This window comes from Microcebus murinus, chromosome 1 (assembly GCF_040939455.1).
Source record: "Microcebus murinus isolate Inina chromosome 1, M.murinus_Inina_mat1.0, whole genome shotgun sequence".
Lineage (NCBI taxonomy): Eukaryota > Metazoa > Chordata > Mammalia > Primates > Cheirogaleidae > Microcebus > Microcebus murinus.
The window spans coordinates 89,007,810-89,020,267 of record NC_134104.1 but is presented as its reverse complement, the minus strand read 5'-3'; the positions used below and the strand labels follow the sequence as shown (position 1 = coordinate 89,020,267).

The window sequence follows — 12,458 nt, the reverse complement described above, 5'->3', positions numbered from 1 at the left end:
CTTGAGGAAAATCCTAAAACAAAAAGTATACATAATATATTCACTGTAACTTTATATTGGCAAGTAACTAAACAGTCTAAATTTTGGATAATAGGGGAATAGCTAAATTTAAAAATGGCACAAGATCTTTCATGCACCCATTGCAAAGAGAAATGGGAATACTATGCAGTAAAATGGCAAATCCTTCAGGTAAAATTCTAAATAAAATAAAACTTTACCAAAATGTAAGTAAAATTTCTGATAAAATTCTAAGTGAATAAACTGTAATCTAACAAAAGCAAGACAATTTACACACAAAAAGAAATGGCGGTCATGCTAAGGTGAGATCATAGGCTATTATTTCTATTTTCCAAAATTTCCATAGCATGATTGTTTACCTTTTATAGTTAAAAAAAGTTCAGCCCTAATTTACTAAAGGAATCATGCTTCAATGGGGAAAATTTTATTTTATTTTCAAGAAAGAGTCTCGCTCTGTTGCCTGGGCTACAGTGCAGTGGTGTCAGCCTAGCTCACAGCAACCTCAAACTCCTGGGTTCAAGCAATCCTCCTGCCTCAGCCTCCTTAGTAGCTGGGACTACAGCCACCTTAGTAGCTGGGACTACAGGAGTGCACCACCATGCCTGGCTAATGTTTGTATTTTTTGTAAAGACAGGATCTCACTCTTGCTTGGGCTGGTATCAAACTCCTGACCTCAAGTGTTCCTCCAGCCTCGGCCTCCCAGAGTGCTAGGATTATAGGCATGAACCACCGCACCCGGCCCGTGGGGAAAATTTTAAAGCAACTATGACATCCAGGGATTATAACTTGAACATTCTCTACCCTCTGACATCCACCCACTACCCAAACACACCCTTCACCTACTCCTATTCCTATTGCCTACTTCCTGGTACACGCCTTGCCTGTACAACTTGTCTGTCTTGCCCATGCAATATATACTTTCCTCAAAAACAGAGGGCTGAACTCCATCTGTTACTGGAATTTCTCCTGCTTCCCCTCTTGACCAAACTCCACTTCACCCCTCAGGGTCCATCCCAGACATCCCCTCCTCTGTGGCATGCTGTCCACCTCACCCCTTGGACAGTCACTCCTGCCTTGCTCCCCTCTAGTACTTGGTTCAAGCTTCTACTTTTGAAACTTGTTGCATGATCATTATCAGTTTCTAGATCTACCTCCTTCACTTTTATTCCCTGAGGTCTAGCATACCACCTGGTATGTAATTAGTGCTCCATATAAATTACTGAATGAAAGAACATATTGCTGCTTATGTTCCCTGTCACTGTTACTTCTAAATTCATGCCTTCTGAAGCAGCAGCCAGCTTACCCCTTATCATGTTCCTGCTTAGGCTCTTCATGGAAAGGAAACAGGAATTCAGCCCAAAAGCTAGCCCATTTTGCTAGTTGATTCTACCAATGCTGCCTTATTTGAGAAATGGGACGTCAAGGGACTACCTCCTGTCAGGGTGTCATCACCAATACTCTACTGTGGAAGCTGTCCAGGGACTTTTAGTCACTCATCTATTCACTCAGCAATGTTTGCTTTGTGCGAGGTACTTTTAAGAGCTGAGTACACAGTGGGAAAACCCACAGACATGCCTCCTCATATCCAGAGCTTCCTGCCAGGCAGGAGAGATGGAATTACTTGGGAGTAAATAAACAAACAGACAATTAACAATGATGGGATAAAAGAACTGGAAAAAAGGGGAAAGAAAGAACAGGGTGGAGTGAGAGAAGAAAACAGGGTGAGAGGGAAACTAGACTGGGTAGTTAACACCAGAGGTCAAGTTCTCTAACCACAGACTCACCCCTTTTGACAAACACCAAAGAAGTTTTTGTCTCAAGTAAGGCACCATAGCTGCCAACACTGCAGCGTTTGTTTCAAACTTTAAACAAAGAATGACTTTTTTGAAGCAACATGTTAGGGACACAGCAAGAAAGACTGACTTAAAGAAGTTTTTGTTGAAGACAAAAAGCTACTGAAACCAAACAGTAGAAAAACACATTGTTTTCAATCAAATTATATATTTGGCCACCAAAATTTAAATGCTACTGTACGACTTTTTAACAGAATATTTGTAATAAGTGGTTTAGAGTTCATTTCACCAAGTAGTACTTACTCATAAAAAAATCATTTATTGGTTGTATACTTTCATAACCCTGCTGTTAGCCTATTAAAAGTGACTACAATGAAAACAGTGAAATAGATCTTAACAACTCAAGACAGGTTAGTCCCACCCATGGTTCAGTTATGTGAAGATCTTTAAACTTTCATTTTATACTTTCAGAAACTCAATAGAAGTCGCTTCCTCTATGTGCCATGGTCTCCCCGCTAGACTTTTGCACCGGCTGTTTTCTCTTCCTGGAATGCCCTTTCTGTCTGATCGACGGTGCTGCCTCTCACCCATTCAGACACACCAGCACTTCCTCTGGGTTCCTCTTCCCAACTTCCTCAGACACACAGGGGCTTCCTCCACCTGGCTCCACAGCATCCACTACTTCACCACAAGCTAAAGCACTCAGCAGGTTGTGTTGTGATTGTCTACTTTTTAGTTTTTCAGAGCGTGAGAACCTCAAGGTCTCTGCAGTATCTGGGTAATCAATAAACATCTGCTGAAAACATGCTAGCACTTTGAACAATGCATTGTTTCCCTCCATGAACAAAAAGAGGAAGAGCTGTAACAGAGTATAACACTATACATTTAAGTATAAGTCCAGTGTTTATTAACAGACCCTGAAAGTAAACCTGGCTCTCTCACAGGCACAGGAAGCAATCTTCATTGCAGCAACTGTAAGGATCACAGGTGCATGTATAGAGCTTTTAAAATGCTACCCATAATTGCTCACCTCACTCTGAAGCCTGAAAATGGGGGGAAAAATGGGGAGGGGGTGGTTAGAGCAGGCACGAGCATAAAGACATTTAACCACTGACAACACCTAAATCAAAGTACAACTTTTTAAATCAGTTAAAATTCTATGATTTTCCTCCAAAAATATGCCAGAGACAGAAAACATGTTAATGTTTTTAGAGTAATTGGACCATGATTACCAAACAAATTCCTTCTGTAGACATAACCACTAACAACGTTTTTCTTTTCATCCAAGATAGAGCTTTAATTAAGGAACAATTCAGAATTATGCAATTTTAATTGGCTATGTGAAGAAATAAGACTGACACAAGTTATTGATTTTGGCCAACAGCAGCTTCCATGGTTGCTAAGACCCAGATCTGGCACATGGAGTATCCTGGAAAACACTGACTCACTGTCCTTGACAAAAGTATATACATGTATTTAAATGTTACACTACTAATGATAGAACTAATAGGATTCAGTCTAAAATGGAATACAATTAATATTCAACTGATGTGAATCTTGTTTTAAAGCACACAGAAAAAGCTAGTTAGCCTGTGAAGAGTACAGATTTTAAGATGTTTCCATATAGATGAACCAACCAACATAAATTTAAAGTGAATTATTTGGAAAAAGAGTTATTACTTTTTCTTTTTTTGTTTTTGTTGTTTGTGTGATGGAATCTTACTCTGTCACCCAGGCTGGAGTGCAGTGGCACGATCACAGCTCATTGCAGCCTTGAACTCTTGGGCTCAAGTGATCCTCCCACCTCGGCCTCCCAAAGTGCTGGGATTACAGACATGAGCCACCACACACAACACTTTTTCTTTATATATGTGTGTGTATATATACATATATATATTTCTATATTTACTCTTTAGTACATCAGCAGTATCCATCAGTAACCAACTCAGATTACCTATAAAATACATTTTGACAATTTCCTGTTAGAATGACAGCTCAATATCAACACTGTCAATGTCAAAACATCAGTTTTGGAAGACATCCTTGAAATCATTCCAACAAACAGGTTACACGTTGCGATACCAAATGTAAAAGCCACAGTTGCCTGGGCCCCCTGCAGAGCCCACTGGCTGGTTTCAGTCCTCGTGATCCTCAGCCCCAGCAGAGTTCAACAAAGTTGGCCACAGCCTCCTGGCAGTGCTCCTTCTGGGCTTCTGTGATCCCACCTTCCCAGTTTTCCTCTGTCCCCTGACTGCTCTCTCACCTTTGTGGCTCCATTTCTTCTCATTCAACACTGTCTCCTCAGGGGATTTCAAGTATTTCCAGGGTTTCTATTATCACTGACCTGCCAATAAATTTCTCTATGTTTCCTATAATTCCTTAACTATTCAGCCCATATTTTCAGTACTGAATTATAGCTCTAGGAGGACCAGGTACTATTTGTCTTGTGATATAAAGACAATAAATAATATGGCTACCTAAGCATGCGTAACTTGGGGACTATCTGTGTTTAATAGCAATGATAATAGATGTGTATTTCAACAGTTACCAATTGGAGAAAGGTGAGCCTCCCAATAGGTATGCTATAAATGGATTATAGGTGGATCACCAGATGTTGATGTTTAATTGTTTTATAGAGGTAAAAACTTAAGTCCACTTTTTATAACTATTCAAAATTTATCAGTTTGCATCCTACTGGCAAATCATTTGTACAACTCTATAAATGTGGCCAGGCATGGTGGCCCATGCCTGCAATCTCAGCACTTTGGGAGGTTGAGGTGGGAGGATCACTTGAGCCCAGGAGCTGGAGATCAGCCTGTACAACAAAGCAAGACACCATCTCTACAAAAACTTCTTCTAAAAAAGATAACTGGATGTGGTGGTACAGGCCTGTAGTTCCAGCTATTCAGGAGGCTGAGGCAAGAGGATCACGTCAGCCTAGGTAATAGAGTGAGACCCTGTATCTAGGGAGGTGGCGGGGAGGGAAACACTTGTGAATTCTGTCATTCAAGCCCATACAGATTCCCCCAAAATTGCTTCCAGAAGCCCTCAGTATACTATACAAACATAATCATTTCTATGATTTCTATGACATGAAAAAGATTGAGAAGCACTAATGCAGATTAATTTAACTATGAGAGCTCCAAAAAAAGTCGGGATACAAACAGTGCACTAATGACGAAGTTATTATGACCATTCTTATAGCACGGCTCAGCAGTGAGGACATGAAACTAGAAGCACAAGGAATTTGGATCTGGTTCTTGTTTCATCAATATCACTAATCATGTAATCTTGATGTCACTGACCCTTTCTGAACCTTGAGTTTCCTCAGCTGACAAATAGAAACAACAATGCCAAACAGTTATTTATTGTAAAAAATAAATGAGGTGATATAAATGAAACCCTTCAATAAAACCTATTGTGCTATATAAATGTAAGGTGTAACAAAAAGTTATGTTCTTTAAGGTCTCATTTCTCATAGAGCTGGCTTCTTCTTCCACTTGCCACTGGTATCCCACAGATACCTTTGGCAGGATCCCCTAATCCTACTCTCACTCCATACACATTCATTTCTACTATTTCCACCACCACCCATTTGCTAACCACTCCCAAATCCATTATCTCCAGCCCAGTTCTCTCCCTCCTGAGCTCTGGACCTGTATATGCAGCCATTTATAAATGGTTATCCTTGGACTATTCCCACTGACACTTCAAAGCAAGTCCAAGAACTACCTTCACCCTCAGATTGGCTCTTTCTCCTAAATTAAGGTCATTGTCATCATTCACCTAATGATTCCAGAGTCTGTCCTAGAAGTCATCTTTGACTCTTTCCTCTTCTTCACTCCATACTATCCCTACTACAGCAACCATGATCAGCTTCCCTCCAAATCAGTCCCACTTCATTAGTTCATATTCTCACCTGGATTAGTGCTTCGTAAAAGCGGTCTCTTGCATTCACTTTTGATTTCTTAGATTCCAGTGTCTACATTGCCATTCAGAAGGACTGTTCTAAAACACAGATTTGACCATGACTTCCCTGCTAAAAAATCTTTCAGTGGTGACTCACCAAAGTACACAAAAATTAATAAAACAAATCTGTCAGTGGCTCCTTTCTTGCCCACAGATCCCTCTATTATCTGACCCATGCTTCCCTCTGGCTCACTCCCTAACCTTTGAACTTTAAGCTCCAGCCAGCCTAAACAGCTTTTAGTTCCTTAGCTGTACCATCCTCTCCAACTGGAACCTTCACCTACTGCTGCTTCTGGCTGGAACTCCCCTTTCATTCCTCTTTTCTCTTTCCCCTCACCACTTCCTTCACTTGGCTGGTTCCTACAGAAAGGCAATCAAGCACAACTGCTAAGCTCTTGAACTCAGGAGTAAGACAGGCTGGACTTGAATCTAGGCTCCACCTCTTATAAACTGTGTCATCTTGAACAAGTTGCTTTTCTTTACATTTCAGTTTCCTCCTTTGTCACAAAAAGAAATTAAGAACACCTGCCTAATAGTATTATCATATAGGCTAAATTAATTGCATGCAAAGCACATAGCCCAGTATCTGCCACAGAGTAAATGTTCGCTATATGCTTAACTAATATCATGTTTACTTTAAATATTCAACCTTGATAAACTCAGATTAAATATCAATGTGAAGGGGAAACAATCCCCAATGCCCAGGTCTATTTTAGATGTCCTTTTGAAGGCTATTGCAGCAACCCATAAATACCTCTATTGTAGCTCTTCTTCCATCATTTAAGTGCACACTGTCACTGCCAGTTGGTTTATCTCCCCTCACTAGACTGCAAACTCTTCAAGATTAGGTATCTGTCTTACTCATTTGTGTTTTGCCAGTTCTTAGCATTGGTGTTCAGTTACTATTTATTGAATGGGTGATGACTTTCAGATGGTAGGATTTTAATTTTACTTTGGAAACACTGAAAGATTGTTAAAATTTCATCATATGACATACCTTAATTGGGCAGGGGATATGGGCAGGTTTTTCACTTAAAAATTCAATTACATTTCTTCATTCTTTATAAGCATGAAATGAAGGAGAAAATAAGTGATAGTTCCCACAGTTTCATTTGTCAGCAAAAGTAAACATGGTGCTCACTTCAGCAGCACATATACTAAAATTAGAACGATTTAGAGATGAGCATGGCTCCTGTGCAAGGATGACATGCAAATCTGTGAAGCATTCCATATTTTTGAAAAAAGTAAATATATGCTATTTTTAAAAAAGCAATTGTGCAGAAATAGAATGTTTAAGAATGATAAGCTGTGCTTTCCCATTTCATAGAAATGTCTCAACTCAAACTGCATGTTAGAAGTAGGATGTTACATTAAAATAAAGTAATAATGAGGGTATTTCTATGTTCAGGGGTCTATTTGTAGACATGCTAGAAAAAAATAAAAGGGAACTATAAATGAGGCATTATCTTAAACACCTAGAAGCTGAATTAATCTAACAATGTTTTATAGGTTCTGTCTGCAGTGACCAACTCAGATTGTTCACCTTTGAGAAGTAACACTGATTAAATACTGCCCCTGATGTTATTCTTAAAGCCTTTCTGGTACCATGTGTTTAAAGAAAATCCTATCGAATCAGCTAAAAATTATTGTGGTTGATGAAATTTCCAGTTTACATGAAGAGGTACACACATCACAAGTCTGAAAGCAGTAGACATAACTTATTTACTAATGTTTTAAAGTTCATTTTACCTAACATTAGTAAACACTCCAGTTTAAAACTGTTATGAAAGAAGTTAGCACATTGGAGTTCTACAGGGTTTCCAGCTAAGCTGTCATTTAAACCACACCCACACAGCCCAAAAGCACATCATGCACAGAGAATTAAGGCGAGGTGACATTAAATCTCAACAAGTTTGGGGACATTTTACAAGATGAAAAGGCTTGCTCAACTGGTCCAAAAACACTGTCATCCATAAGAAATAGAAGGAACATTCAGCAGAAATACCAATTTCAGCAATGTCTCTTTCAAATTATGTCACTGAAAAGATTCACAGTATAAGAACTAGTAAGTTAGGGGGCGATCGAGGTAAGGCAAGCCAAGCTCTCCTTCTGAACTCCCTTGAGAAACCATTGTTACCTTTAGTCTTCACCTTTACACTCCTCTAAACTCTCACAGCCTCTCTCTCCTATTAGCTTTTGTAACTATACCTTTTCTGTGATATCTAGAAGCTCCTAGCTTTTTAATACCTATATATTAACATGAATTCTCCATTCTACTAGTCTGTAGTTACTTTTAAGTCATTTTGATGCCTCCCCAAAGACTCACGCAGGTTTTCAATCTGCGTTAAGTCTAAAGTGACATGAAGCATGGCACTGTGATAGCTATATCAGGGGATTTAAAAATAAACCTGATTTTCCTCATAGGACAATTACTAAAATATTCATGACATTGATATACATATACACATCAATTCCACTTTAGAAGTAGGAAAACTACCCTTAGGCAAAAAAAAATTTTTTTTAATAATTGTTTATTACTACAGGTTCATTGTAGAAAAACTAGAATATACAAATATGAAAATTAAAGATATAACCTTATGGTCCAGAAAAAACACCATATTTAAATTGTATCTTTCTGTTTTTTCTATATATGCAGACATATATTTTGATATATAAACAGTGTATATACTATTTTATAGCCTTTTCCCACTTAACATACAGTACAAATCTTTTGCAGGTCATTAAACATTATATTACAACCTAAATATTTTAGCTGTATAGTATTTCCAAATATGAATTTACCATAATTTAATATCTTATTGTTCTTAAATTGTAATTCTTTTAAATGCTGCTACAAAAACAAAAAACAAAACAAAAGGTTGCTGAATATTCCTTTACATTATAAACGGCAGTGCTTCTAGACTAGTTGTACAAGGTTTTTAACCCTATAAAATATTTCTGTCTTTACAGCTATAGTTTTGCCTATATCCATCATTACTTACAACAAATTCCATGCAGAGGGATTGCTGGTTCAAAGAATAAACATGCTTCTAAGGCTTCTGACAGATATTGCCAAACTGTCCTCAAAAAGTATACATTTTCTCCGGCAGTGTACAATTCTCAGTATCTTCATCTGTACTGGGATTATCATTTTTTTAAAATCTTTGCTTGCACAGCATGTTGAAATCAGTCTTCAAGAACTTCCCCAAACATTCTCGTCTAGTCCCTCTAGTCTCCTGCTGCCTAGTCTTCATCTAATCGGCTCTGCTGCCCTTCCCAGACCTACTTTTGTTTGTGCTTTTCTATTGTTCAAATGTTATGGTGGCTTTGCTATAACACTGACATTTGCCTAGCTAGTATTTTATCCCCTTAGAGCCAAAGTATCAACCAACTAATCTGATAAACTAATCCATGCTAATGTAAAGGGACTTATTTGCTGCAACATTATACAATATAATTTGAGCAGTTTAAGGAAAATATATTATCTATAAGAGTAATACATTTTATTTATCTTATAAGGCAGTGGTTCTCAAATTTTGCCCCAATTGATAATTGCCTGGGGAATTTTTTAAATACTGCTAAATATATTCATCTCCCAGAGATTCTGAAAAAGTCTGGTATCAGGATTTTTTTTTAAATCGGTCTCTAAGTAATTCTAATGTAGCATCTCTATTTGAGATGAGTTAGAGATACTAAGTAGCTTCTTCTTAGGTAATGTTGGAGGACCCAAAGGAAGAAAAGCAGTGACTTTAATAATCTCAATCTGACACATCGCACATGATAAAGGAAATAAAGAGGGGTAGTAAAGAGCAAATTTGCCAATGACAACAGAATAAAGGAGCATTCATGCTTCTTGATGCTAGGCAGACTATGTTCTGTTAGGAAATAGGTTATTTAATCTCTTAAATAGTTTTAATTGCTTTCATAATTGAGCCAATCAAGTCAAACTAAAATTATTTGAGTAGCAAGGTCAATGCCATGCAATTTAGTAGTAGCTCTCCAGGTTTCGATGATATAAATTACTTCCAGTTTATTATTACATTTATTGTTTCAACAAAGTTGAGCAATCCTACAAATTTTCCCCATAATCCATAATGGACCTTGGGGAGAACTCCTAGCAGAAAAACTACAAGTACCAGGCATTTAAATACATCATTAAACCTCACAGCAATCTTACAAGGTAGTTATCTGCCCTATTTTACAGAGAAACTCAGGAATATTTGAGATGACACTGATAAATTGCTTTATTGGGTAGAATAGGCTTCCACCTGGTCTGAATGATCTTTCTGATATTTTATAATTCAGAAGAGAAGTGATAAGAGCCACTTCTCTTCAAATCTACTCCTGAGCCACAGGGGCAGGTGAGGACATTTGTTATCTCAACTATAGTTATGACCTGAGGTTACACACATTACCATTTCCAAACACCACCTGAGGGCACCCTTTGTAGAGGACCCAGCACAGTCTTGCCTTTGATGGGGTGGCAGTCTAGTTGGGGAAGAAAGGCTTTTCTCCAAATCTGGCTTTTCCCAGATTACTTATGATTAGGGAAGACTTCCTTGGTGATGTGAAAACTGAGAATAATCTGTGCAGCCAACACAGCAGTTTCTTTTTTCCTGTTTTCCTTGTGTTGAAGTTACTGTAGAAGACCATTTAACTCACCCAGGTAAACACCATTTTTCTCCAGAATCTTTGAGGGGTGTTGCTTCCAAATTACATAATTTCATGGGGGAAGAAATGGATCGCAGGGCTTCCTACATACTGACTTTCTTGGCACCAGCACTAGTGAAGGGGATGATCATTCTCCCACCATGTCAACAGGAGGAAAGGAAGGGAGTCTATAGCCTCATAGGCCCTCCCTAAGAGACAAAAGGCTTGCAGGTGTAGAATGTGGCTGAATCCAGGAAATGCAAGTCCATACTAGGAATGTGCTACAATACCCTACTTAGGGGACTTTTGATAAGACAGAGCCCCACAGACTATGTAATCCTACACGTAATTAGAGTGGACAGGGAAAAGGAGCGTAAACTAGCTAGGAAAATCATGATTTTTCTTCCCTATTTCTCTAGTTGTCATTCCTGAAAGAGGAGTTTACAAAAATATTCTGAGGTTAAAGCCCAAGGTTGAGGGGAGGGAGGACACTTGGTTTTGGAGGAGGGTTGTTTAGATAGAGCAGGCTGCTCAGAAATACTGTCCAATCACAGGGCTCAGTCTTGGCTGTAGACTGTAGTTTAGATTTTAGATTCTCTGACACTAAAAATAATGCCTCTTACCATGGAATAAATCAAAGACAGTTACATTTTCCTGTCCATGGAGAGAAATGTTACCCTTCTAGGTTAAGGCGGGTATCCTGGCTCAGGCAAAGGTTATATCCTTGACAGCCAAGAACAAACAATAAATGCTGCAGGTAGAAAGAAAACATGCACCATGCAAACAAGGGCTGCCACTGCCTCCGCCGCCTCCTTTTCGGCCGGCCCAGCCTCCTAGCCCCCTTTCTGGGGCTGAGCAGAGAAGTGCCACGGACGAAATGGGAGATCCGCGCGGCACCTCAAGTGCTCGGAGGAGCCCGCCGGCAGTCTCCGGGGATGGGGCGCCCCACAGCCAGGGTCCGCGGGGAGACTGCCCGTGCCTGCTTCTGCTTTTAAGGTGGCTGCATTCCCTGGAATCAGAGCCTGCTTTTCCCGAGCTTTCCTAAAACATTTAACTCACCCAGTGCCGGCCGCTACGGGAGAACGACAGTGGGGGAGGGGTGGTTTATCAAATGCTGAAGGTTTTGTTTTTCACGTTGCAAACCAAGAAGGGGGGGGGCGGATATTTAGGACAGATGAAGGTTTAAACGGTTGTCAGATCCTACTCTAGAACTTCGCCTCTTCCGTCGCAGACGCAGACTAGACATGCAGATCTAGCCCGCTGCCAGCAACCTGGCGGCGAATGCGATACCCTGAAAATGCCCGGCCGGGCCACCTTAAAACACCGATAGCCTCAATGCATTAGAAAAACATGCATTGTCGAGGAACACAGTCGGGAAATCTTGCTGCCCCTTCAAATGTCGCCTAAGAGGGGGAAGCGGGAAGCAGCGCGGGGCTGCGCCTCACCACTTGCTGTGCGCCCCGGAAAGTCGCGTCCAGCAGCATCAGCTTCCAGGGATCCGACACGGAGCTGGGCAGCGGGATGTAGACGTAGTAGGCGGCCAGCGCCACCAGGGCGGTGAGCAGCACGCAGGACGACCTCATGCTCCCCGGCTCGGCTCGCCCGCGGGCCGGCGAGAAGGAAAGGACGATGCCACCCCAAGACCTCCTGCAAGTCGCCGCCAGCGGCAGCTGCTCATTTACGCCTTTCTTATAAGCCCAGGAGCCAATCGGAGGCGGCGTCGGGAGGAAGTCGGAGGGCTGACGTGCCCCTCTACGGTGTCCTTGCAAAGTGTCGCAGGCACTCCAGGTCTGGGGAAGCTCGGGCGCCGCGCCGCGCTTCGCACAGCGGACTCTGGAGGACACCGGTTAGTACTGCACGCCTGTGACGATGGGCTTCCTCCGGAAGGTTTCTCAAGCAGAAAACCAGAATAGTTTCAGTGTGATGAGTCTCTGGCTAAAAGCACGTGAGTCATTCTGACTCAAAATGGAGATACTATTGGGAAAGATAATAAAACCTCTCTACTCTCCACAGCCAGACTTGCAATGG

The 12,458-nt window shown here is 40.6% G+C and overlaps 1 protein-coding gene and 1 non-coding gene across 2 annotated transcripts in view; one reads left to right on the top strand and one right to left on the bottom strand.

Annotated features, from left to right (window-relative positions):
• NCEH1 (neutral cholesterol ester hydrolase 1) overlaps positions 1–12,227 on the bottom strand; it is a 48,009-nt gene extending 35,782 nt beyond the window's left edge. Inside the window, exon 1 of the mRNA XM_012736406.3 lies at positions 11,876–12,227. Within this exon, the coding sequence (XP_012591860.2) occupies positions 11,876–12,013 (138 nt within the window). The 5' untranslated portion in view covers positions 12,014–12,227. The remainder of the gene's footprint in view (positions 1–11,875) is intronic.
• LOC142874954 (U6 spliceosomal RNA) lies at positions 6,914–7,017 on the top strand. Its single transcript, XR_012922541.1, has one exon. It is a non-coding gene; the product is annotated as a U6 spliceosomal RNA (small nuclear RNA).
• Positions 12,228–12,458: the final 231 nt, after the last annotated feature.